Genomic DNA, 27131 nt, shown 5'->3' with positions numbered 1-27131 from the left:
GTTTTGGGTTTGCAGAAAAATCAAGCAGAAAGTATATATACGTTTCCATATGCCCCACACTGTCCTCCCCAGCTTCTATTATTAACATCCGTTAGTGTGACACATTTGTTACTATTGATGGGCATTTGATTACATTGTTACATTGATATATTCTTATCAGCCAGCTTTTACACTAGGGTTCTTGCTGTGTGCTACATTCTGTGGGTTTTACAAATGCATAATGACATGGATCAATCTCATAAAAATCCTCCATGTTCCCTCCTTTCATCAACCTCCCAACCACTGATCTATTTCCTGTTTTGCCTTTTGCAGAGTATCATATAGTTGGTTCATACAGTATGTAGATTTTATAGCCTGGCTGCTTTCACTTAAAATGCATTCAAAGTTTCTCCATGTCTTTTTCCAGCTAGGTAGCTCCTTTCTTTTTGTCACCAAAGGTGATGCTGCATTATATGCACGTAGTTTGTTCATCCAGGCTACCTGTTGAAGGACATCTTGTTTGATCCCAGTCTTTGAGAATCATGAAGGGAGCTGCGGTACAATTTTGTGTGGACAGAAAGAAGTTTTCTCCTCATCGAGGTAAGTGCCTAGGAGTACCACTGGTGGTTCATGGGGCGAGTCTGCAGTTGGCCTTCTGAGAAAGTGCCAGTCTCTCCCAAAGCGGCTGTATTGTGCATTGTCACCAGCAGTGTGTGAGACATCCTCACCAGCATTAGTGTTAATGATTTAGATTTTCTGTGTTTTTAAAACTATCAGTGTTTTCTTTTAAAGGTAGGGCAAATTGGAAAGTGTACTTTGTTTTTATTACTGGTCTGGGCTTGTTAACTGGTGGAAGCTTGTTTTGAGCTGGTCTATGTCACAGTGTGGAGTTTTTCAAGCAATATTGCTACACTTTAATGCAAGCTTTGGAGCCCTGTAGACCATTTGCTGTGTGGTTATGAGCAAGTTATCTAACCTCTCTGTTCTTCTCTTCCTTATCTATAAAATATGTCGTACCTAGCTCATGGCACTAGTGTGAGGAATAAGGATGTATATAAATTAGTTTTACATAGTGCGTGTTATATGCTAGGCACAAAATTATTGTTGCTGGAAAGCAGTAAATTCTTGCTTACATCCATCATTGCCTTTGTGTGTGTGTGTGTGTATGTGTGTGTGTGTGCATGTGTGCATGTGTATTTTTAAATATTTAGATTCACAGAAAACTTGCAGAGTTAGTACAGATTTCCCATATTCTTGCACCTACTTTCCCCAGCCATTAACATCTTCCATTAGTATGGCGCATTTGTTATAATGAATGGGGGAATATGAAGACCTTATTAAGTCCAATCAGTAGTTTATTCAGATTTGTTTCTTTTTTTTTTCCTAATGTCCTTTTCTGTTCCAGGGTTTCATCCAGGACACACGTTCTGTTCAGTTGTCCTATCTCCTTGGGCTTTCTTGATTGCACTGAAATGTATCATTTGGTGGGGGGATGCACACCAGGGCCTCACACAAGCCAGACAAGCGCTCTGACACTGAGCCGAACCCTCAGCCCAAAATGAATTTGGATGCGGGTCACTGGATCTCTGTTAAAGGATTCTTACGACCAAACTTTGTCGTGAAACCATTTTTGTTCCCCCAGCCCTGGGGCTGGTTGTGCAGGACGTACCCCGGTTGGGGTCCACCTCATCTGAAACTCACTTTTCTTTTTGCTGGAAAGCTGGCCCAGGCTGCCAAGAACATGCTGACCAGACCCTGCCTAACATGTCCTTCCCTGACTTCTGGCGAGTAACACCGGACTGCAAATGGCTGGCTGGGTCGCCATTGTTGCCAGGCAGTCAGTACATCAGGAGTATGCGGGCTGGGTGAAGGAGGGTGCTGTGTGCCTTATCCGAGAGTCCCCCAATGGCCGCTGCCCCTGCCCTGGAAGTACGCCACCTCAGCTTGTGGTTTCTTTCTCCAAACATTAGAACTCTCACTCTTTCATCTCGTGCTTCTTCCTTGACATCACCAAATGAAAATAGATCCAAGGCTCTAGGTTGCTGGTGCCAAACAGAGTCATCACGGTGCTGCAGACAGCAAATGACTGGTGACCAGCTCAGGGTCTGGGGCAGTGCAGCTTCCCTTTTGAAATTAGCTCTTTTCTAAGAACTGAAAATAAGCAACCTAGCCTGTGACTTCACTTTTCTTGGAACTGTTTTACATTACAAAAAAAAAAAACACCCCAAAAACCTCATTTAGCTGGTTTTGGATTGCCTGAGTTCCCTAATTCTTCCTGTTGCATGTTCTTGTAAAGCTGAAGATGTACTGCAAAATTCTTCAGCCTCGGGTGAAGCAGGGGAGACACTGAGTACGTGAAATCATTGTTTCATCTCGTGGCTTATTTGTGTGCGATTTCATGAGAAAAGACAAAAATACTGTGGAAGAGACACCGTGCAGAACCATGCTCAGATTCCAAGGGTCACAGCTCTGAGATGTCGGGCCACCACATGGGTTAGGGCTGGGGATGTTGTGCCTCAGCCATTGTTGCCATCGTTAGGGCCCACAGTTACTAAGAAGCATGTTGCAAATGGAAGGGGAGCAGGGGATGGAGGGGCGGGAAGGCATGGCTCCGGCAATTTAGCTAGGGTACTGTACTGAGTGAGACCTTATCTCAAAATTTAAAAATGTATAGGGGCCGGCCGGGGATTTAGCTCAGTGGTGCCACGTCTGCCAGGCAAGTGCAAGGTTCTGAGTCCAATTCCCGGTACCCCTCCTCAAGTAAAATAATAAAGTAATAAAATGTATAAAGAGCTGCAGGTGTAGCTCAGTGCAAAGGCCCTGGGTTCAATTCTAGTACCGAAAAGAAGGAAGGGGGGCGGGGAGGGAGGGAGTGGCGGGAGGGGAGAAAAGAAAAGGCTGACCTAGAAACTGAACCTGGTCACCAGGACCCAGGAATTTTCCTTCTTCTGGCAATCCAGTCCTCATGCCTTCTGTTTATATCCACAGAACAACAGCGAGTCCTCCCTCGATCCTGGAATGCAATTCCTCTCTCAATGCAGTTGGTCCAGTTTCAGTCTTGTACTTGCCTTAGACTGAGAACCCATTCCTTGGGAATGCCTGAAGCTGATTGGCTTAGGTCTGGATGCCAGAACCAATCACAGGCAGAGAAATGGGGGTTGGGTGTTGGACCTCCTCAGGTACACGGCTCCATACAGGAGTTTGCTGTCCTTAAGAAATCCAGAGTGGATGCTCAGCAGGTGATCAACAAGACAGTGCTTCACTAAGCTTATCTGTGTGATTGGTAGGAGCTGAATTGAGTACATGAACTGCTAAATTGGTTTCCAGCAAAGAGAATATAAGGATGCTCTTAACCATTTCTCAGCCATCAGGTACCCAGTGGACAGACAGAGGCCAGTGCAGCCAGGCAACAGTGCTCGAGCTGACTCTGATGCATACCACATCCAGAAAAAACAATCAACGACAACAAATGCAATGACTGATCTTGAGGTCGCCGACACAGAGCTTTGGGGTCCTGACTTGTCCCAAAGCAGGGACTTTAGCGATGTTCGCTTGTTTATTGCCAGTGTTGTGTAAGTTATATGTTCATCTTTTTTGTTTGTTTTGTTTTGTTTTTGAGACAAGGTCTGGCTGGCCTCAAACTAATGGCAATCCTCCTCCCTCAGCCTCCCGAGGGCTGGAATTATAGGTATGTGCCACCACACCTAGCATATGTCCATCTTTAATGCATTAGATCAAGAGTCAGTAAATTACAGCTCAGGGATCAAATCCAGCCTGTGGCTTCTTTTTTAGCAGTATCATAATTATAATTAAGTTTTTTTTCCCAAATCATATAAACTGGAGATCTCCAAACAAAGTAGAGTGAAAACCCAAGCCCTAAGAGTTAGGCCTGATGGTAACTGATTGATGAGGTCACAGGGAACTTCAAGAATATGTAAGAGGCTGCGTGTGGTGCACACACCTGTGATCCCAGCACTTGGAGGAGGCAGAGGCAGGAGGGTGGCCATGAATTTGAAAGCAGCCTGGGCTACACAGAGAGTTCAAGGCCAGTCTGAATCACATAGCTAGACCCTGTCTCAAAAAAAAAAAAAAGTGTATGAGCTTCTCTCTATCTTTCTCTCTGTCTCTCTGTCTCTCCGTCTCTCCCCTCTCTTCCTCTCTTCTCCCCCCCCCCCCGCTTCCCTATTTTCTTCTTTCCTCTCTACTGTGCACTGATGTCCTCTCTATGTAGCAGAAGCAATGGCTCCTAGTGGCTTCAGGCTGCCTTGGAAAGAGAACATTTAGATTCTGATTGGCCCAGCAGGGATCACATGCCTTTCTCACGAGCCAATCCTGTGGCCAGAGCCATGGGCTGCTGGAGAAAAGGGAAGTCCAGCCCAGGACCACAGGAAGTTCCCCCAGGAGGACGTGAGAGGAAAGGTGGACAGGTGCTTTGGCAGCATCGCTGGCTGCACAGATAGGGGCTCAAGTATTCACCCCATCTCGGTACCATCATCACTGAGGGTGCTGTGACCCTGAGAAAGGACTTGAGGTTCCGCTGAACTTGCACACTGTATTGATCAATCAGTACTAAGAAACAGCAGGCCTGATATACCATAACTCTGCCCCCAGGCTCCCTGGCGCTCTGTGGAAAGGGAGAACCCGCCGCCATGCTGACCATGACACCAGATACGGATTCACTGTTGGGAGTCCAACTGTCTAGCAAGACACTTTTAGGGCTCATCAGAGGGATTTCTTTTCGTACACCCACAGAGCCAGCTCCTTGTGTGAGCTTCTCACTGCTGCCGGGGCTGCGTTCCTAGAATAGCTGCAGCTCCGGGAGTGGAGGTGGGTATATTCTCATCCATCAGCTGCAGAGAACCAGATGTCGTCACTTTTCAGCACTCCCTCCAGGGACACCTGGCCCCACCTCCCACAGCCCCTCAGTCAACCAGGTATAACCTGAATCCTACCTCCCAGGAGGTTTGCCAAACCTCTCCCTGTTAACCCAGGACAGTGGCAGCTGTAATCAAATGCTGCATGTGCTGAGCAGGGTTGCAGTCAGCTCAGCAAGAGGGAGGGTAGATGATAAGGATGCAACATTTCAACAAAACCTAAGCCTCAGGAGGGCCCAGAAATGGGAAACAGTCCAGGTCTGCATTTCAAGAGGCTCCTGGCTCTGTTTCTCTCTGCAAGTGGGATTTATTCTTCTTTCCCTCACCAACCTGACTTCCTCTCCTTAAAGCCCCCTGAGGACTGTGGCAGTGCCAGAGCTTGGTCCTAGACATACAATGTCTTTCTCTCAATGTCTATCTCTGTTGCCTGGAAGAGGATATAGCAAGGAGGAACCTAGGGTGAAGCCAGTGGCTTATCTGCTTGTGAAGCCATCAGCCCAGGCTCAGGGTTGCATTTACGCTGTGTGTGAGGGGATCAGGGAATCATACTCTAATCCATACAATATTGTTTGATGGGTTAGCTGTACCCATGTGATGCCTAAGCTTCATCACGTCAACTTGGTTGGCTTGGGAGCCACACTGATTGGTGTAGCACATTTTGTGTGTGTCTGCATGGGTCATAGAGGTGTGGCCTTGGGCACTACAATCTGGTCCCTCACCCCTTCCTTTCTGGCATTGTTCCCCTGCTCCACTTCCCAGCTTCCCTGACCTGAACAGCTTTGCTCCACCATGCCCTTCTGCCATGACGTTTCTGACTTGGAGCCAGCTGACCATGGACTGAATCCCCTGAACCAGGAGTCAGATTAAACCTCTCTTCTATTAAATTGTGGGTGTCGGATATCGTGTCCTAGCAATGGGAAAACTGACACACCCAGAGTGAAATATTATCTCCACTCATCCTCCTACTGCAGCCCCTCAATTTTCTTTTGAGGATCTACTCTTGGGGTTGGGATGTAGGGGTACGCGCCTACCTAGCATGGCCAAGGGCTTGAGTTCTGTCCTCAGCATTGCAAAACAGAAACAAAAGTCTTTCCCAGTTACTTTCAGCTGAGAAGGCATTGTCAATCAAGGAACCAAAGGATAAGGATGTTCTAGAGCTATACTCTCCTTGGAAACTGAATTTGTGGCCTGCTTGACAGCAGGGAGCCTGAAGTTTGTTACACCCCACTTTCCAGACCTGCATGGCTCTTCTAGTCCCTTGCTGAGGTCTAGGTTGTTCAGGCTTTTCCACTTCTCTGATCTATCCTTGCACCTCCCTCAAATGCCTTTGCTGCTGTTGTTTATTTTTCTTAAAATAGTCAAATTCAAGTGTTGTTAATAACTAAAGGGAAAAAAAACTAGCCAGGCATGGTGGTGCACACTTGTAATCCCAGCACTTGGGAGGCTGAGGCAGGAGGAATGCCATGAGTTTGAGGCCAACCTGAGCTACATAGTGAGACCCTGTCTCAAACAACAACAACAACAAACAAACAACTGAAGAATGCAGATCTGGGGAATGTCGCTCTGTGGTGGGGTACTTGCTTAGCATACACAAGGTCCTGGGATGGATCCCCAGCACAGAAAAAAGAAATTCATAACTAAATGTTTGTGTAAATAGCTGAAGAGCCCTAACGTCTCACAACCACAAGCGTAGACTATGCATCACCGTGTGCCAGGCACCACTCACAGCACCTTACGCATGAATTCACTGGCTTCTCACTTCCCCATGTGGAGGATACTATTGGAGCTACCCCATTCCATAGATGTGAAGACTGAGGTTCAGAGGGTGACATAACTTGCTCAGGATCACTAGGTTGTCAAGGAGGAAAGAGGGAACTCTGATATAGGCAAGAACTCACTCTATTTTTTTTTCCAGTACTAGGGATCAAGCCCAGGGCCTTACACGTGCTAGGCAAGCCCTCTACCACACTGAGCCACATCCCAAGCCCTGTTTATTTTATTTGGAGACAGGGCTTTGCTAAATTACTCATGGTAGGTGCAAACTTGAGATCCTCCTGCCTTAGTCTCCTTAATAGCTGAGATTGCAGGCGTATGCCACAGCTCCTGGCTAACATTTCATACTCTTGTTTTGTTTTTTGAGACAGGGTCTCACTATGCAGTTCAGGATGGCCTTGAACTCACCAAGTAGCCTAGATTAGCCTCAGACTCACGGCATTTCTCCTGCCTCAGCCTCCTGAGTGCTGGTATTACAGGCATGCTCCACCATGCCTGGCAGCTTCACTATTCTGCATCCTTCATTCTGACTCTTCTGCTTCCCTTTTCCTTCTTTTTCTTTTTATTTTTTGTATATCCTTTTATTGGTACATTTTAGGTGTACAATATGTTGACATTCATCACTGGAGATATGTCTTTTCCTTCTTTTTAGAACCTCTCTATGCTTACATTGATCTTGCCAGCTAAACTTGGATAACAGTCCTTATTTTAGTTTTTCTTTTTTTTTCTTTTGAGACAGTCTCGCTCTATAATTCGGACTGGGTTTGAACTCTTTAAGATCCTCCTGACTCAGCCTCCTGAGTGCTGGGATTATAGGCATGCACCACCACACCTGGCTCTTAACAGTCCTTTATTTCAAAATTAGCGTGGTGGCACATGCCTGTAATCTCAGGACCCTGGGGGGCTGAGGCAGGAGAATTACAAGTTAGAGCTCCAGCCTGGCTCCACTTGGTGAGATCCTGTCTCAAAATAAAAAAATTGTAAAAAGGGCAATTAAAGTTTATTTTTTAAAAAGGGGGCGGGGCTAGGAAGGGACCATGAGTTGGAGGGAGGAAGGAGGTGAAGGGAAGGGGAAGAAGAATTTAAATGTGTTATGTACACATGCGCACTCCTCATCATGAATGTAATCACTGTGTACTGCAAACATGTACTAATGTAAATTTTAACAATTAAAAAATAAAAAGGACTGAGGATGTAGCTCAGTGAGAAGGGCTTGAGTTCAGTCCCCATCACCAAAAAAAAAAAAAAAAAAAAATAGGGCACCTGGTAAAGGTGCAGTCAAGGACACGAGAAGAAAAGACCCATGAAGTCCGGTAGCCAACTCGGCCATAGCAAACTGCTCCTCTAGCAGCCATTGACTTCGGACTGGTTATTTTGTTTCCTCCTCTGAAAAATGGAACTAACCCTAGAATACTGTCCTGGGAGTATTGCAAAGGTAAACATGTGAATTGTGTGCAAATGTCACACACATTTGCCCAGTAAATGTTTGCTCTTGCTTTTTACCATGAGCCCAATAAGAGTGATAGGAAATTAAGAACATGGATATTTTCTAGACCCAGGTTGATATAAGAATAACATAAGGGAAATAAATGTAGCCCCCAACACCCTAGATGTCAGATATGTTGAGTTCGTGTTCCCCAAAGTTGAAGAATGAATTCTAAGGAACAACAGAGGTTAAGAGTAGGAAAATTTATTGGGGAATAGGAATGGGGAATAAGAATAGCTCCTGAGAGACAGGAGGTGTCCCGAATGAGTTGCCAAGGAGACCACTTCTCAAAGTAACTTTTACATAGCAAAATCACGAGGGGTGGGTACAACGTGGGTAAAAACTATAATCAACCAATAAGATTACAGGTACAGTCACTTAGGTAATATTGATCCAATAGTAACAAGGGTATGTGGATGACATCATAAACCTTGGTCCATAGTCTGTAGTTTTAGACTTCTTAGTCTTAGTGGTTTTAGCCTTGGTGGGTGGGAGAGGATGGCCCACCCCTAAAAAGAAAATGATCTATCCATAAGGGAAGTCCCAAAAGGGTGGTACAATAATCTCTAGCTTCTGTTCATCCTTTAGGAAAGTGTGCAAATCTGGCCATTGTGACTAATCCTCTTCAGCTGCGCCTCCAGCCACAGCTTCCGTGTTCTCCTCCTCTGCCTTTACTTCCTCAGGGCCCAGCCCTGTCTGACTGCGTACAATATTTCTACCTAACTTAGCTGTCTACATCCAGGGGAGCCCACCAGCTGTTACAAAGGTGAATAAAGAAACAGAAAAAGCTATTCATTCTCACCTCAGTTATCCCCATTTAGAATTTTTTTTTTAAGTTTTAAAAAGTTTTTGGGGGGCATTTTTTTGTTTATTTTGAGGTTTTTGGAGACAGTTTCTCGCTATGTAGTTCAGGCCAGTCTGGAGCTCACTATGAGCCTTTTTTTTTGGTACCAGGGATTGAACTCAGGTCCTTGCGCTTGAGAGGCAGGTTGGTGTAGGAAAAGATTTTATGAACAAAACCTCAGCTGCCTGTGAACTAGCACAAACAATCAACAAGTGGGATCTCTTTTTACTAAAAAGCTTCTGCACAGCAAGAGAAACCACCAGGAATGTGAAGAGACAACCCACAATGTGGGAAAAAATTTTCACCAGCGGTCCCTCAGACAAAGGCCTACTATCTCAAATCTTTAAAAAACTTAAAAATATCAGAACTCCCAAATTTAAAGACCCAATCCAAAAATGGGCATCTGAAATGAACAGACATTTCTCAGACAAAGGAGTAGAAATAATAAATAAACATATGAAAAAATGTTTAACATCACCAGTCATTCGAGAGATGCAGATGAAAACAACACTGAGATTCCACCTTAAACCAGAAAGAATGGCTGGTATCAAGAAATCAACCAGTAACAAATGCTGGCAGGGTTGTGGGGAAAGAGGAATCCTGCTTCACTGCTGGTGGGAGTGTAGACTGGTGTAACCACTGTGGAAATTAGTATCGAGATACCTCAAAGAACTAGGACTGGAAGTCTCACTTGACCCAGGTATTCCCCTGCTGAGTATCTTCCCTAAAGATTTAAAAGAATCATACCACAGTGATATATGTGCGCCCATGTTCATAGCAGCACAGTTTGTAATAGCTAAAACTTGGAAACAGCCCAAACGCCCATCAACTGGAGACTGGATAAAGAAAATGTGGGTTTTTAAATAAAATGGAGTACTACTCAGCCATAAAAAATGAGAAATTAGAGACATTTATTGCTAAACGGATGCACATTGAGGCCATACTCTTAAGTAAAATAAATAGGACACATGTGTAAATACTGAATAGTTTCTCTAGTGTGAGAAACAAAGTGTAAATAAGGACTAAAAGGTATAACAGATAATGTGAAATGGGAAGAAAAGGTGCAGAGGGGAAGGGACAGTGGGAGGAGTAGGGGAAAGGAAAGAAGGGAATGGAATTAATATGAGGAAATGGAAACAAAGTCTTTGTAAATAGGGAGGGGTGGAGGGGTTGAAGGGAGGGCAGGGGAAGGGGAAAAAAATAAGAACCAAGAGAGATTATGTAAAGGTGCAAATTTCCAATGATGCATGTCATTATATTGATACCTAAAACATACCAATAAAATAAAATTAAAGAAAAAGAACCAAGTAAATGAAATAAAATAAAATACTCGGGCTGAGGGTGTAGCTCAGTGGTAGGGCGTGTGTGAGGCCCTAGGGTGATCCTCTGCACAAACAAACAATCAAATAATTAAAACATCAGGCCTTTTCCTGTGGCTTCTCAAAGGGTGTCCAGCCAGCCACTGCCTTTGTTAGTCATTTTGGGTCAGGGTGGGGCCCGGGAGGCTGAAGAATCTGCACCTGGGGCCGGCAGGGTGTGGCAGTGCGAAGACCTGTAAATCCCAGCACTCTGCAGCCTGAGACAAGAGGATCACCTCAAGTTCAAGGCCACCTCCGCTACACAGAGTTCAAAGCCAGCCTAAACTACAAAGACCCTGTCTCTAAATAAATAAAAATCCCCCCAGGCTTTCCCGCGCTTGCTTCCTCTTAGAAGCTCAGCAGGGAAGAGGAAATGGCAGTCCATGTGTGGGACATCCAGAGCAGCTGGCCACAAGGCTGGTTTTTGTTTGTTATTGTTCTTGTTCTTTGGATTGTTGTTGTTGTTTCTGTACTGGGTATTAAGCCCCCAGCCCTGCTCAGGGTCCTCACACTGAGCTACAGCCCTGGCCCGCTTTCATGTTTTAAATCTTGAGCCAGGGTCTCCGTGGGGTGGTAAATTTCCCAGGCTGCCCTCGAACTTGGACGCCTCCTGCCTCGCTCAGTCTCTGCGTGCTGGGATTACAGGCGCGCAGCATCGCTTCGGGCTCCTGCTGATTCTTTCCTTGCTCTGGCAGAACGGAGAGGATGCGGGGTGCTGGGTCCAAATCATTCTGCCCGTGTCAGGACTGGGTAGACACTGGGTGGCTTAGTAATGGTCGGTCCCCGGCCCTTGGCAAAGCGCCACTTGAACGTTCCACGCCTGCCGCCAGCCTCACAAAGCAGCAGCTGGGGAAGCAGAGGCCAGGGACCAAAGTAAAGAGGTCAGAGGGAAGCCAGCTCACACTAGCAGCTTTTCTCTCCACGGTGCCCCCAGCACCCAGCACAAGGCCTGGCATCCAGTAGGTGCTCAATAAACAGTCACTCGGAAGTTGAGTGGAGCCGACACCCTGTAGATGGAAAGGAAGCAGGAGGGCAGGCACGGGAGGTTCAGGCCAACCCCAGGAGCCTGGGTGGGGGAGAGGCACTTGGACAGGTGCTGGGAGAGGCGGGGACGTCCAGTTAGGGCCAGGAGCAGCCCGGGGTCAGCCTCTGAAGGTGCTCTTGGCAGAGAAGGTGGAAGGGCGCGCGAGGGCGACCGGCATATTGAGCACAAAGAGATTAGAAGCGCAACCCGCTGGCCCGGGGCCTCCCAGGCTTCCGCTGTCCGCGTAGAGCCACAGCCGCCTCTGCTCCGGGGCTGTTTTCTTTTTCCCTTCGCGGGCTGGGGTTGGACCCTTGCAAGGCCTCTCACTGGCTGAGCTCGAGCTGCTCCTCGGCCCCGCCCCAGCCTCTCCGGGAGCCCCGGCCTCTCGGGTTCCTCCCACCCTCTTTGTCTGGCTTCACCGCTCCGTTTAAAGGTCGCGTCGTCCGGGACGGAGTGTGGGAGAGGCAGACGCGCAGCGGGAGGGAGCAGAGCGAGGCTGTGCCGGGAGCCGAGCAGCCGTCTGCGGAGAAGCCCACAGGGGCGAGTTCTCCGCTCACGCTCACGGGCGGCCGTCGCCTCCCTCCCTCGGCTGCCGGGCCACGAGAGTTTCTCCTCCTCCTGCTCCGCCTCTCAGGGCCGCCGCATCTGGGCTCTAGGACAGTCGGCGGGGAGCAGATGGGTGAGCGAGCGTGCGTGTGCGTGTGCGTGTGCGTGTGCGTGTGTGTGTTATTTTTGTCCCCCTCCCTTTTGGGGAGTTTTTGTTCGATTTTGTTGGTTATTATAGTTTCTGTCTCCGGTGCCTTTCAAAGCCACGTGGGGTCTCACTCACTCCGGCCCTGCGAGGACAGGACAGGGAGGACCTGGCAGGGCTGCAGAGGGGCCGATGTTGGCGAGACCAGGCACACTGAGCATCGCCACCCTTCCCTTCCCTTCCCGGCCTCGCTCAGCCCCTCAGCACACGCGCCCCGCGCTCTTTCTGTGCGCCAGGACTACACTCGCGAACGCACTCAACCATCCGTCCATTCCACGCACACTCACCGGGCTCTTGTGGAGCCAGAGTGACTCCATTTTGGAGCTGTCTCCTTTGTTCTCTCAGAGTGACTCCATTTTGGGGCTGTCTCCTTTGTTCTCTCAAATTTGTGCCTATCCACTCAAAATTCCTAAGTTTATTACCCAGCCATCTGTGTCCTCAGAAAGGACATTCCGGACACACTACCTATAAGGTAAACAGTTAATGGCTAACTGCCCACAAAAGATAGATGTGACCATTAGTCAGTGGATCTGCTAACCATCAGCTTATGACAGTCGACCACTAACCTTTGCCCCCTTCTCCCTTGCAAAAATCTATACGTAACCCCCTTAACCCCCCCTAAGCCTAACCAATCAAAACCCTACACTTCATATGTATTTAGTATTAACCAATCACCTGGCTACTAACAACCAAAGCTTGTTGTATTCTCAATAAAAACCCTGCTAGTTAGGGACTCAGGGCTCTCAATCTCGATCCGCTGCGTCGGTGACAATTGAGAGTCCCTGCTTAAGCTTGAATAAACGACCCTCGTGTGCTTACATCGGAAACGGTCTCCTGGTGGTCTTTGGGACATCGCGATCTGGGCACAACATTTGGGGGCTCGTCCGGGATCCCAAGACCTTCAGGACTCCCGTGCCGGAGGGTCAGCGCCGGCTGGTGAGTGTTTTGTGTTTCTTTTTGTGCGTTTAAAAAAAAAAAGTCTGGGCCTATTATCTGGGAAGGTCGGCAGACGGTCTAGGCGGACGCGCTGCAAGGGCCGCCGACCCGGAGTCCTGGAAGACCTTCCGGATTCCGCTGGTGGGGACGGAGTGCCCCAAGAGTACGAGTCAGTGAGACTCCTGGAGGGACGGTGCGGGTCGCTCCCGCGGCACGGCAGGAGGCCGTCGTCCCATTTGCATTGCCTCCGATCAGGCGGAGGACGATTTTGTCTCTCGTGTTTTTCTGTTGTGTTTGTCTGTGTGTTGTACTGACTTGGACTGAGACGATGGGACAGACTGTGACTACCCCCTTTCCCTCATGAAAGATCATTTCAAGGAAGTTAGGGAGAGCGCTCGTAACCTAAGTTTAAAAATTAAAAAGGCTAAGTTCATCACCCTCTGTAGCTCGGAGTGGCCCACCCTTGGGGTAGGATGGCCCCCCGAGGGAACTTTTGATTTGCAGATTATTCGCAGAGTTCGTAAAGCCATCCTCCCCCCCGATCAGATACCCTACATCGCCGTTTGGGAATTTCTGATTTCTAACCCGCCCCCATGGGTTAAGCTCTTTTTGCCTTCACAGCAGCAGCAACCGGAGTTAATCCTGACGGCCAATGAAAAGGCTCCTAAAAAGCGCGCGGATGAAAAACAAACCGAAACCAAGCCAACCGCGCCACTTTACCCTGTCCTCCAGGGAGGGACCGAAGAAGATCTTATATTTCCTCCCCCCTATTCCCTCCCCTTTCTTCCGCCACAGCAGGCTGGAGGAGGTGACCCAGTCCCAGCCGGGGCTAGGGAGCCCGCCCCGGGCGCCGCCGACAACCGTGATGGTCCCGCCCAAAATACTCGTCACCGGCGCGCCGCCTCGCCGGCAGGACCGGCAGATTCAACTGTCTGCCCGCTGCGAGCAATAGGGCCCCCTGATGAACATGGAAACCAGCCTCATCATTACTGGCCCTTTGCTACCAGCGATCTTTATAACTGGCGCCGACAACACGCCAATTTTTCTGATAACCCTAGAGATTTGATTAACCTGTTAAAAACCGTTTTGTTTACCCATCAGCCCACTTGGGATGACTGTCAACAGCTTCTGCAGGTCCTGTTCACCACTGAGGAACGAGAGAGGATCCAGAATGAGGCCAGGAAATTGGTTCCTGGTGACAATGGTCAACCCACCACCAATGCTGACACTATCAACACTTCTTTTCCTCTGTCCCGACCCAACTGGGACTTCAACACGGCAGAAGGTAAGGAGAGGCTTTGGGTCTATCGCCAGGCTCTATTAAAAGGTCTGAAAGCAGCAGCGAGGAAGCCTACAAATTTGGCTAAGGTAGGGGATGTACAACAAAAGTTAGATGAAAGCCCTGCTGCTTTCCTAGAAAGAATTCAGGAAGCTTTTCATAGGTACACTCCTATGGACCCAGAAGCAATTGAGACAAAGGCAGCTGTAATAATACATTTTGTCAACCAGGCGGCGCCAGACATTAAAAAAAAGTTACAGAAAGTAGATAGGTTAGGAAAAAAGAGTATTCAGGACTTAGTGGCAGTGGCAGAGAAAGTGTATAACAATAGAGAAACCGCAGAGGAAAAACGAGAAAAAGCTGATGACCGCCAGACCCGAGACTTAGCTCGGATCCTTCTGGCTGCCACTGCGGGAGAACAGAAGGAACGTGAACGTAGACTAAGAAAGATTGTGGTGGAAGGAAAAAACAAAGAGAGACGCAGAGAGCGCCCCCAGTTGGAAAAAAATCAATGTGCTCATTGCAAAGAGTATGGACACTGGGCCAGAGACTGTCCCAAAAAGAAACAACAGGAAGGATGCCCCAAGGCCCCTATCCTGGCTATGGATGAATTAAATGATTAGGGGGGACGGGGTTCGGCACCCCTCCCCGAGCCCAGGGTAACCCTAAAAGTGGAGGGGAGACCTATCGAGTTCCTAGTGGATACAGGGGCTCAACATTCGGTCCTACTTAAACCATGTGGCCATGTTTCTGATAAGACCTCCTGGGTTCAAGGAGCTACAGGCATGAAAAAGTATTCATGGACAACCCAAAAAACAGTAGACTTGGGAGTGGGCCAAGTAACCCACTCATTTATGATTATACCAGACTGCCCCTACCCCTTATTGGGAAGAGACTTACTGACTAAATTAGGGGCTCAAATTCATTTCCAACCCGGGGGCACAAAAGTCCTTAATCAAGAGGAAAGGCCCATTCACGTACTAACCATAAACCTAGAAGATAAATATCTGCTACATCAGAAGAGGGCCCCTCCTGATCCTGATATGGAACAATGGCTCTCCATGTTCCCACAAGCATGGGCGGAAACTGGAGGCATGGGGCTAGCTATACACAGGACACCGGTGTTTATAGAAATAAAACCTGGAGCAGATCCGGTACGAGTTCGCCAATATCCTATGCCCCTGGAGGCCCAGAAAGGAATAACTCCACACATCAGGAGGTTGCTTGCTCAGGGGATTCTCAGACCTTGCCAATCGGCCTGGAACACCCCCTTGTTGCCAGTACGAAAACCTCATTCTAATGACTATCGGCCAGTGCAGGACCTCCGGGAGGTAAACAAGAGGGTTATGGACATCCACCCCACAGTGCCTAATCCATACACCCTATTGAGTTCTCTTCCCCCGAGCCATCGCTGGTACACAGTCTTAGATCTCAAAGATGCTTTTTTTAGCCTTCCACTGGCACCTAAAAGCCAACACATCTTTGCGTTTAAATGGAGTGATCCGGAGCAAGGCATCAACGGACAGCTGACGTGGACCCGATTACCTCAAGGATTCAAAAACTCTCCCACCATCTTCGACGAGGCCCTACATGAAGACCTGGGTGAGTTTTGCCTCCAGAACCCCCAACTAACTCTGTTACAATATGTAGATGACCTTCTTGTGGCAGCTGAGACACAGGAAGACTGCTTAAATGGAACCAAGAGACTCTTGATGGTCATAGGAGAGCTGGGGTATCGGGTGTCCGCTAAAAAGGCCCAGATCTGCAAACCCGAGGTAAGCTACCTGGGGTACGTGCTTAGAGAAGGGCAGAGATGGCTGTCGGATGCTAGAAAAGAGACAGTTCTTAAGATACCCACACCAGATTCCCCTCGAAAAGTCAGAGAATTCTTGGGATAGGCGGGCTTCTGCCGCCTATGGATACCGGGGTTCACAGAGCTCACAAGGCCCCTTTACGAGACAACCAAAGACAATCAGGCTTTTCAATGGACAGAAAAGCTACAAAAATCTTTCGATCAAATTAAAACAGCCTTGCTGACGGCACCAGCCTTGGGCTTGCCCGATATTACTAAGCCATTCCACCTTTACATTGATAAAAACAAAAGAGTCGCTAAGGGCGTCCTGGTCCAGCATCTAGGGCCATGGCGCCGCCCAGTGGCGTACTTATCAAAAAGACTTGATCCAGTTGCGTCAGGATGGCCCCCGTGCCTAAGAATGATTGCAGCAGTAGCTCTAATGGTCAAAGACGCTGACAAGTTGACATTAGGCCAAGAACTATGCGTGACCACCCCTCACGCCATTGAGGGAGTCCTAAAACAGCCTCCGGATCGATGGCTCAGTAATGCTCGCCTGACCCACTACCAGAGCTTACTCCTAAATCCAACCCGAGTTGTCTTTCAGGCCCCGGCTGCTTTAAACCCAGCCACACTGTTGCCAGACCCGAACTTAGAGGCTCCGCTTCACGACTGCACAGACATCCTGGCCCAGGTACACGGAATTCGAGCAGATCTGAGTGACCAACCATGGCCAGACGCAGACAACACCTGGTACACTGATGGGAGCAGCTTTGTTCTTGAGGGCCACAGGTATGCTGGGGCAGCTGTGGTGACAAAAACTGAGGTCATTTGGGCAGAACCATTGCCCACCGGGACCTCAGCACAACGGGCAGAGCTCGTAGCCCTGACCAAGACATTGACTTTAGGACGGGGCCAAAAGTTAAATATATACACAGATAGCCGGTATGCCTTTGCCACTACACACGTCCATGGGGCCATCTACAAAGAAAGGAGACTCCTGACAGCTGAAGAAAAGACTATTAAAAACAAAGAGGAGATCCTTGCCCTCTTAACAGCCCTCTGGCTACCTAAAAAATTAGCCATTATCCATTGCCCAGGACACCAAAAAGGCGACACTCCAATTGCCAGAGGAAATAATTTAGCTGACCAGACAGCCCGAGAAATAGCCTTAAAGATTAATCTGACACTGGCCACTCAGCTGCCCGATCCGGGAAGTGCAGCCCTACCAGAAAAACCCCAGTACACTGAAAAGGACTTAAATTGGATAAAACAATTACCTATGCCCCAGTGCCTCAACGGGTGATGAAAATCTTCTGATTGTAAAGTCATCCTGCCTAAAACACTGGGAGAACAAGTTCTCTCCAAGATACACCGGACCACCCACATGGGCACTCGGAAAATGCAAGATCTCCTGAGACATGCTGAAATTAAGATCCGTGATGCTAATTCTACAATTGAACATATTGTTGCTACCTGCAAAGCCTGTCAATTGACAAATGCCACCCACAATAGGGCCAACCCAGGAAATAGGCTGAGGGGAAGCCGACCTGGAGCCTATTGGGAATTGGACTTCACCAAGGTAAAACCTGGAAAGTACGGTTATAAATACTTGTTAGTTTTCGTAGATACTTTTTCAGGATGGATAGAAGCGTTTCCTACCAAACACGAGACAGCGCAGAGTGTGACTAAAAAGCTGCTAGAAGACATCCTGCCAAGGTACGGTTTTCCAGTAATGCTAGGATCAGATAATGGACCCGCCTTCATTTCCAAGGTGAGTCAAACCCTAGCACAGGTGTTGGGGACAGATTGGAAATTACATTGTGCATACAGACCCCAAAGCTCAGGACAGGTAGAAAAGATGAATAGAACCTTAAAAGAGACCTTAACTAAATTAACCTTAGAGACTGGCGGTGACTGGGTGACTCTCCTTCCCTTCGCCCTTTATAGGGTGCGCAATTCACCCTATAAAATGGGGTTGACCCCCTTTGAAATCATGTTTGAAATTCCCCCTCCCATTATCCCCAACCTTCACTCAAATGTACTTGTTGAATTTGATGACCAAAAGTTGTTACTTTCTTTAAAAAGCCTCCAAAGTGTGCATGAGGATATCTGGCCTAAATTAGAAGCCTTATATCAAACTGGACCGCCTCCCGAGCCCCATCGCTATCGACCAGGAGACTGAGTCTTCGTCCGGAGACACCGGCAAAAGGACCTTGAGCCCCGTTAAAAGGACCCTATGGCACAGTCCTGACCACGCCCACCGCTCTCAAGGTCGACGGGATTGCCTCGTGGGTGCACTACACCCACGTTCGCCTTGCAGATCCTCACGCTGTCCTAGAGGACTTCGTTCCATCATGGCAGGTGTCCAAAGACCAAGACAATCCCCTCAAACTCAAGCTGCGTCGTCGACGGTCATGATTGTGGTAACTGTACTTTTGACACCGATTTTAAGAGGACAGAACCCACATGCTCCCCTAAATTTAACCTGGATGATCATCAATACCGCCACAGGTGACATTATTAACAGCTCGTCCAAAGTGAGCCCACCATTAACCTGGTGGCCTGCTCTAGAGTTTGATCTCTGTCGGCTAGCCACTGGCAGCTGGGATATCGGACACTGGAGCCTAGAGTCACGGGGAAGGCCTGAATGTGGGGAAACAAAAAAGGGGTGTACCCTCCCCCCGGTCGATTCACAAACACCGGGTTACAACCATGTAATTCGCAGGGCAATATTACGAGACACCCCCTTCTACAGGGAGGACTCTGCGTTGCCTTAGGTAAAAAAATGTTGCTTCTATGTAGATCATTCAGGAGTGGTCAAAGAGTCCATGGCTAAAGTTAGGGAGGGCATCGCCAAACGTAAACGAGAAAGAGAACAATCTCAAACCTGGTTCGAATCTTGGTTTAATTCTTCCCCTTGGCTCACTACCCTAATTTCTACCCTGTTGGGCCCCTTGCTTATCGTGTTGCTACTATTAACCTTTGGACCTTGCATACTTAATAGACTAGTTTCGTTCATTAAAAAGCGAATTAACGCTGTTCAGTTAATGGTACTCAGGTCCCAATACCAGCCAATACCTATTGATTTGACAGAATTAACCCCCAGAGGCCCATGATTGGCCCTCTATAGCACCATGAGAAGGGGGGAATGTGGAGCCAGAGTGACTCCATTTTGGAGCTGTCTCCTTTGTTCTCTCAAATTTGTGCCTATCCACTCAAAATTCCTAAGTTTATTACCCAGCCATCTGTGTCCTCAGAAAGGACATTCCGGACACACTACCTATAAGGTAAACAGTTAATGGCTAACTGCCCACAAAAGATAGATGTGACCATTAGTCAGTGGACCTGCTAACCATCAGCTTATGACAGTCGACCACTAACCTTTGCCCCCTTCTCCCTTGCAAAAATCTATACGTAACCCCCTTAACCCCCCCTAAGCCTAACCAATCAAAACCCTACACTTCATATGTATTTAGTATTAACCAATCACCTGGCTACTAACAACCAAAGCTTGTTGTATTCTCAATAAAAACCCTGCTAGTTAGGGACTCAGGGCTCTCAATCTCGATCCGCTGCGTCGGTGACAATTGAGAGTCCCTGCTTAAGCTTGAATAAACGACCCTCGTGTGCTTACATCGGAAACGGTCTCCTGGTGGTCTTTGGGACATCGCGATCTGGGCACAACACTCTGTGTGGGCTGGGCCCTCTGTGGGCAGCGGCCCAGGTGGAGCAGGCAGAGGAGGCCTACACCTGCCCCACCCCCAGGTCCCACTGGGTCCCTCTTGGGGAGTTGGATCCCATTTTACCCTTAGGTAAAAATGAAGCAAGTCGTAAAATGTACGATAAATGTTGTGCTATTTAAAAAAAAAATGAAGCAGGCTTGGTGGCCCTCGACTGTGATCCCAACACTTGGGAGGCTGAGGCAGGCGGATCACCACTGAGTTCAAGAACAACTGGAACTATGTAGTGAGACCTTGGAAAGGAAGGAAATAAGAGAAAGAGGGAGAGCCAGGGATTTAGCTCAGTGGTGCCACCAGCTGCCTCAAAAGCACAAGGTCACGAGTTCGATCCCCAGTACCAAAAAAGAACAAGAAAAAGAGAGGTTAAAAACACCCCCACCTGCCTCATCCATTCACTCAGCAGATTGCCTTCGAGGCCCACGTGTGAAGCTGCCCCAGACTTTGCCCTCCCAGGGCTGACCCTAAGCAGGTATCTGAGCCAACTGTCACTATCATTACTTAGGACATTTTGTATCAGACTCGATGGCCTGTTTACACTTCGGTGTGAGGCACAGCGTCAGGATCTGTGGGCACCGTCCTGGAACATGGGGCTCCCTGCCAGTGTCACTGCTTTGCCCCGTTTTCAGAGTTACTGGGGGGGGGGGACCGTCAGTCCTGCCTCAGCTCAGAATTCCTCACCCAGAGAAGCCCCAGGGCTGGCAGTCTGTCACCTTCCTTCCTTCCCGGACCCTGGCTGGGAGGAGCACCCTTCGCCTGTCTCCCCTCACCTGCCTCTCTTTTCTTCCCATCACCCGCTGACGTGTTCCTTCAGGCTTCTTTCTCCTCTGGCAGAAGTGAGGCCAGAGGGTTGTAAATGAATCATTCCCTGCTGGTGGCCTGGACAGAGCTGAAAACGCTTTGATTTAGAAAGAAATGAAGCCAGATATTCATGCTAGTTTGGGCGACCTAGTGAGGTCCTGTCTCAAAATTAAAAACTAAATAAATAAAGGGCCCGGGACACGGCTCAGTGGCAGAGCACTTGCCTAGCATGCCAGGACCTGGTTTCCATCCCCAATAACAACAACAAAAATTAACCTCTATTAAGTATGTGATTCAGTGACTTTTTTCTTTTGTTTTTGGAGATAGGGATTAGCTATGTAGCCGAAACTGTTCATGAATGCTAGGTCCTACTGCCACAGCTTCCTAAGTGCTGAGATTACAGGCATGCGCTGTCTCACTCAGCTTCAGTACTTTAAAAAACGATTTTTTTTCAGTACTGGAATCCAACTCAGAACCTTGCACTTGGCAGGCAGGCACAGCACCACTGAGCTACATCCCTGGCCCAGCTTCAATATTTTGTCATGTTTGTGCAACCATCCATATATATATATATATAGAAAGATTTTTTTTTTTGGTATCAAGAATTGAACCAGGACCTCATGCATGCTAGATGAACATTCACCACTGAGCTGCATGTCTGGCCCTTTTTTCCCATTGAAACCAAGGTCTTTGCCCTGAGCTACATCCCTAGTCCTTTTTGTTGTTTGTTTGTTTGCTTTGTTTTTTTTTGAGACTGGGTCTCCTAAATGATTAAATGACCTAGATTAGGCTCAAACTTGCAGTCCTCCTGCCTCAGCCTCCCAGTGAGCTGAGATTACAGGTGCCACCATACCCAGATCCTCATCACTTTTGATTATTTTGAGACAGGGTCTTGCTAAGTTGCTCCTACTGTCCTGGAACTTGTGATCCTCCTGCCCCAGCCTCCTGAGTAGGTGGGATTCGAGGTCTGTACCACCACACCTGGTTTATCCCTATAATCTAATTCTGTCATTCTAAAGTGGTCCCTCGAGTCTACTTACAGTGAATCCTGTTCCCTCCACCAGACCCAGGCAAACACTAATCTGCTTTCCACCTCCATGGATTTGTGTCTTCTGGACATTTTGTGGAAATGGAATCATATCATAATCTGGCCATTTGCATCTGGCTTCTTTCACTAAACATAATGTTTTCAAGGCTCATCTCCCTGTAGTAGGTTAATACTTTGTTCCCTTCTATCTCAATAAATTTTTTTTTTTTTGGTACCAGGGATTGAACTCAGGCCCTTGCGCTTGCAGGGCAGGTGGCAGAACCACTGAGGTAAATCCCCGGCACTTTGTTCCTTTTTGGAAGAGATGATTTTTGGAAATGAATTTATTGAGTTTTATTGTTGCCAAAGCTTTGTTTCTACTTTTTTTTTTTTTTTTTTGCGTCAGGGACCAAACTCAGGTACTTGCGCTTGCACAGCAGGCGGTGAAACCACTGAGCTAAATCCCTGGGACTTTGTTCCTTTTTAAAGCTGCATACTATTCCACTGTATGAGCTGGGTATGTGGTACATGCCTGTGATCCCAGCACTCTGGAAAGCTGAGACAAGAGGATCACAAGTTTGAGCCCAGCCTGGGCAACTGAGCAATTTAGCAAGGTCCTGGGACAGCACTACATGATCAGAAGCACTGTCCTATACCTCTGATGCCCCACGCCCTTGAGATGAGCCCCAAGCTGGCAGCACCCCACCCTCCTCGGGCTGCCTGCTCCCTGGGCCTTCTCTCCTCCAGGGCCATCCCAGCCTTTGCAGCACCACTGCATCCCTCAGCTGGGTGGCTGCTGGGCACCCAGAGGGCTCAGCCTAGGTGTCAGCACCTCCTCTGCTCTGACCTGCCTGGCTGGAGGTGAGAACCCCTCCCTGGGCTCCCACACCCCTCTGCCTCCCCCTGACTGTTGGACAGTGCCTGTTGGGAGGGAGAGGAGTGGGAAATGGTAGAGAGAGCAAGGAACTGATGTCTGCATTGAGGAAATCTCGTTACATCCCTAGCTGATTTCAGATGCCACGGAGGAGACTGTGGCCAAAGGATGGAGGGGCTCGGTGGGCGTGGAGTGGCGAGACCCCCGCCCCTTCCCTTCTTTTCCCTGATTTTATTTTTGGTATATTTTGGGGGGGGTGTTGGAGATTGAACCCAGAGCCTCTTTCATTTTGGGGTTATTTATTTATTATTTTTGTGGAGGGTGGAACTCAGGGCCTTGCACAAGCTGGGCAAGAGCTACACTCCCTCCATTTCCTTTTCCCCTTCTTTCTTCTCCTTTTCCTTCTTCTTTTTTGAGACAAGGTCTTCCTAAGTTGTACAGTCTGGCTTCAAACCCATGACCTTCTTACCTCAGCCTTCTGAGTGCAGGTGTGTGCCACTGTGCCAGGGTTTATTCTAGTTCTAATATGCAGTTACTTGTTGCTTAAGGATGGAGATACCTTCCGAGTGGCTATGGTCAGGTGGTTTTGTCACTGTGTGAACTTCGCAGTGTACTTATACAAACGAAGGTGTCTATGACATCCTTAGCCAGTGTCATCGAATGGGACCACAGTTATGTGTGGTCCATCCTAGGGTGAAACACTGTTACACGGTCCATGACTGTAGTTTGTAGTAAAACATCTTTCCTTCCTATCAAAAAGCGAATGTCCTTGTTGTAGAAAATATAGGAAATACTGTAATGTCTTTTTCTTTCTTCCCTCTCATTCTTTCCCCTCCCTTCCTTTTTCTTTCCTTTCCTTTCCCTTGGCTTCCTTTTCATCCCTTTGTTTCCTTTTCATTTTATGGTATTGGGGTTTGAGCCCAGGGCCTTCACACTGAAGTATACCTCCAGCCCTTTTTTCTTTTTCTTTTTCTTTTATTTTTAGTTAAGGTCTTGCAAAGTCACTGAGTTGCCCAGGCTGGGCTCAAACTTATGATCCTCCTGCTATAGGCTCCTGGAGTGCTGGGATTCTAGGATTGTACCACCACACTCAGCTTGTTTTCCAAAGTTTTCCTGCTTATTAACAGTCCTACAGGAAAGGTACTTATTTGCATTTTTCCAAAATTTATTTCCTTAAGCTTGATTTCTAAAAGCGGATTTTCTGTACCAAAGAGTATGAAGACTGTCGTCAACAAGGCTCTGATCCAGAAAGGTTGTAATAGTGTGCACTCTTTCAAAATAAGGCTACCGTCCTTTAAGAATGGGTTTATTGCTTGGTAGATAATATGTTCTCATGGTTCAAAAGCCAGTCTGAAGTCCCCTCCTTGAGGGCAGCAGAGAAGCTCTGCATGGGTGAGGACAGGGATCCTCTTTGGCGGATGCGGGAGATGTGGCTGGAGGAAAAGGTAGCTGGCTCTCTTCCAGGAGAGCCTGCCCAGTGACCACAGTTTTGTGACCTCCGTGCAGGCTCCAGCTCAGCCCTGCACATCCCTGGGTCGCGTGTTGGGCCCAGATGGACTCACTGCAGAACACGCATTGTCTCACTCACTTTCTCATCACGGGACACGACACCCAACTCCCACAGCGTAAAGGAGGAGAGCTTTATCTGGGCTTGTGGCTTTTAGAGATTTCAGCCCATGGTTGGCTGGTCCCAAGGCAGAAGCAGCATGGTGGAAGGGCCCGGGTGCAGGAAAGCTACTTAAGTCATGGCGACCAGGAAAACAGAGAGAAGGGAGGACCCTGGGAAGGAGATACACCCCTGGAGGGCATGTCCCTAGGGACCTGCTTCTTCTGACCAGACCCTGCCTGCCCACAGCAAGTCAGCTACTGCACTCTCATGATCTGATCACCTTCCACCAACCCAGCCTCGGAACGTGTGAGACTTTTGGAGGACATTCTAAATCTAAACCATAACATTCTGCTCCTAGCCCCCCAAAGACTCAAGTCCATCTCTTTAGGGAAAATACATTGAATCCATCACTAAGAATTGCTAAAGTTTTAACAGGTCCAGCACTGCTGGAAAAAAAATTTAAAAACCCCAAGGCATGTGAGCCTCCATAAAAATAAAAAAGAAAGTTAAATATTTCCAACATACAGTGGCATAAGGCAAACATTCTCATTCCAAAAGGGGAGTATAGGATGATAGGATGGAATGGGACCAAAGCAAGACTGAAACCAAGTAGGGAAAAGATTAAAACCTGTAGTGCCATGTCCAGCACCTGGGCCAAGTTGTGGTAAGATATAAACTCTAAAGGGCTTGGGAAGCCCTACTGCTATGGCACTGCTGTGTGCAGTCTCATGGCTTCTCTCTTGGGGAGTTTCTGCACATTACCTGCAGCTTTCCTCAGCAGACATTCTAGGTTCCTGGCTTCTGCAACTTTCTGGGGTCTCTCCTGCACTTTGGGCTTCACTCGCACATCTTTACACACTGCCCTTTCAGGAGGACACTGCCTGGCCTCCTAGGCCTTCTTCTGAAATCTGTGTGGAAACCTCCTTGAGCCCATGATTCTTCCATTTCTGGTTGCCTGTAAATCCAGCACCTCACAGATGATGCCAAGGTCTGCCACCAGCTTGAGCAGTAACCAGGCCTCCTTGGATCATGGCTGCAGAGGCCTCTTAGTGCCTGGATGGCTGAAAACAATGAATTGAATCCCAGAAAACCAATTCCTTAGGTGGCCCTTCTCCACCAGGGGCCCAGGGGCTCTCTCCTCAAATGAAAACTTTACAATTTTGCACCCTTGAGCCTGTGGAGGATGGGGTCTTGCTGACTCTTGAAGTGCCCTCAAGCTATACTTCCTATTGTCCCGATTGAAAAGTATTTGGTTTCTTTTTAATGCGAATCTTTTTAGCAACCATGTTTTCCATGCTCCCAACTTTGCAGGTGCTTTGTTTCTGATGAAACTGCAAACTTTTCAAAGTTTGCTTTTTGGTCTTAGCTTTCACTGTAGATCTAGCTAAAAGCAGCCACCAATACCCATGCCACAGCTTGAATGTAGAGCTGCTTTGAAATTTCCTCTTCCAGATTAATTGGTCTACCATGCTTAATTTCAGTTTCTCTTAGTCTCAGGACATGGACAAAGTGAAGACAAATTTTCTGCCAGATTATAACACACATAGCCTCTAGTCCAACTGCCAAGGGAGTCTTTGATTTCAACTGAAACTTCTTGAGCCTGGCCTTTACTGTCTGCATTTCTGTTAGCATTCTCATCTTCAGAGCTCTGACCAGTACTGTCCATTAAGCTCAGCTTGCAACATTCTATGGCTTCTCTAGTCAGTGCCTGAAATTCTAAATGGCAAAGAGATGGCATTAGCAGGTGGGGTTTTTTGGGGGGAGCATTTAGGACACAGCAAGAAGACAGCATCTATGAACCAGGAAAAGGCCTCATTAGATGTGGAATCTGATACCCCTTGGTTTTAGACTTCCTGGCCTCCACAACTGTAGGCAGTAAGTTCGTATTGTTTATCCAGTACCACATCTAAAGTATTTTGTTATAGCATCCTGGATGGACTAAGAGAAAGAGATGAAAACTTCTCATTTTTGATTTTTTTGGCTTTTTTGGAACAAGGTCTCACTATGTAGTTCAGGCTGGTGCTGAACTCACTATGTAGTCCAGGCTGGCCCCGAACTCATAGTGATCCTCCTGCCTCAGCCTCCTGAGTGCTGGGATTACAGGTGTATGCCGTCACACTTGGAGAGAACTTCTCTTATGTACTGGAATGATCTTCAGTGGAGTCTGAGCTTGTGTCCTGTGTCAATGTCAGGGTTGGGATTTTCTTTAGTATGTATCCTTCCGATGCAGTGGGAGCTGAGGTTGGGAGCCCCTCTGGAGTCAGCTTCTCTGGATGGAGTACTGTCCAAGGAAGCAGTGCTGGGCAGGTAAGTGTAAGTGTGGACACCCCTGCAGGCCACATGCAGCATGAGAGTGTGTGTGTGTGTGTGTGTGTGTGTGTGTGTGTGTGGTTGCAAGGGCACCTTTTCAGATCCTCTGGGATACCTGATGAGAGTTCTTTCATCTCTAGAATAAAAAGAAATCCCCTGTTATTTCATCTATTGCCCACCATATTTGTCCTCCCCTAACCCATTCCACTTCTCTGGGTTGCATGCAAAAGATGTGGTGGGTTCTACTCTTACATTCTCTCTGGTGGAGGGAATCCCTAGGGGGAGGATAGGAATTCCTCTCTCACAGGCTCTACCTGGGAACAGCTGTGTTCTAGGGAAAGGTAATGATCCTCCTCTATCCCTTTGAGAGGTGTCTTAGTTACTTATCTTTGAGACACAATGCCCAATATCCACTATTACAAGAAGGAAAGGTATATTTTGGCTCACAGTTTGTAGAGGTTTCAGTCTATAGTTGGCTGGCTCCAAGGCAGGGCAGCATGGCAGAGGAGAAACAGCTCATGGCATGGCAGCAGGAAGCAGAGAGTGATCAAGGGAGGAGGAGGGAGATAGATCCTGCCAGGCTGTGCCCCCAGTGACCACCTCCTTCAACCAGGCTTCACTCTCAAATCACATTTAGCTACAAACTCATCAGTTGACTAATCCACTGATGAGTA

At 47.9% G+C, this 27131-nt stretch overlaps 1 protein-coding gene across 2 annotated transcripts; it reads left to right on the top strand.

Annotated features, from left to right (window-relative positions):
- Positions 1 to 13031: 13031 nt before the first annotated feature.
- Positions 13032 to 19741, top strand: LOC147828672 (uncharacterized). 2 transcript variants are annotated; one of them, XR_015450488.1, is made up of 2 exons: positions 13032 to 17870; positions 18185 to 19741. XR_015450488.1 is itself a non-coding variant. In XM_087209163.1 (2 exons), exons 1-2 carry the CDS (start codon positions 13386 to 13388, stop codon positions 18220 to 18222), a joined length of 963 nt encoding a protein of 320 aa, XP_087065289.1. In that variant the 5' UTR covers positions 13041 to 13385; the 3' UTR covers positions 18223 to 19741. The 2 variants fall into 2 exon arrangements, 1 of the variants encoding a protein (XP_087065289.1); XM_087209163.1 differs by having other exon boundaries at positions 13041 to 14310.
- Positions 19742 to 27131: the final 7390 nt, after the last annotated feature.

Source organism: Heterocephalus glaber, unplaced genomic scaffold (genome assembly GCF_053883595.1).
Source record: "Heterocephalus glaber isolate CG9 unplaced genomic scaffold, H.glaber_assembly_v1.0 deba00000943, whole genome shotgun sequence".
Taxonomy (NCBI): domain Eukaryota; kingdom Metazoa; phylum Chordata; class Mammalia; order Rodentia; family Bathyergidae; genus Heterocephalus; species Heterocephalus glaber.
This window is presented reverse-complemented; position numbering and strand designations above follow the sequence as displayed.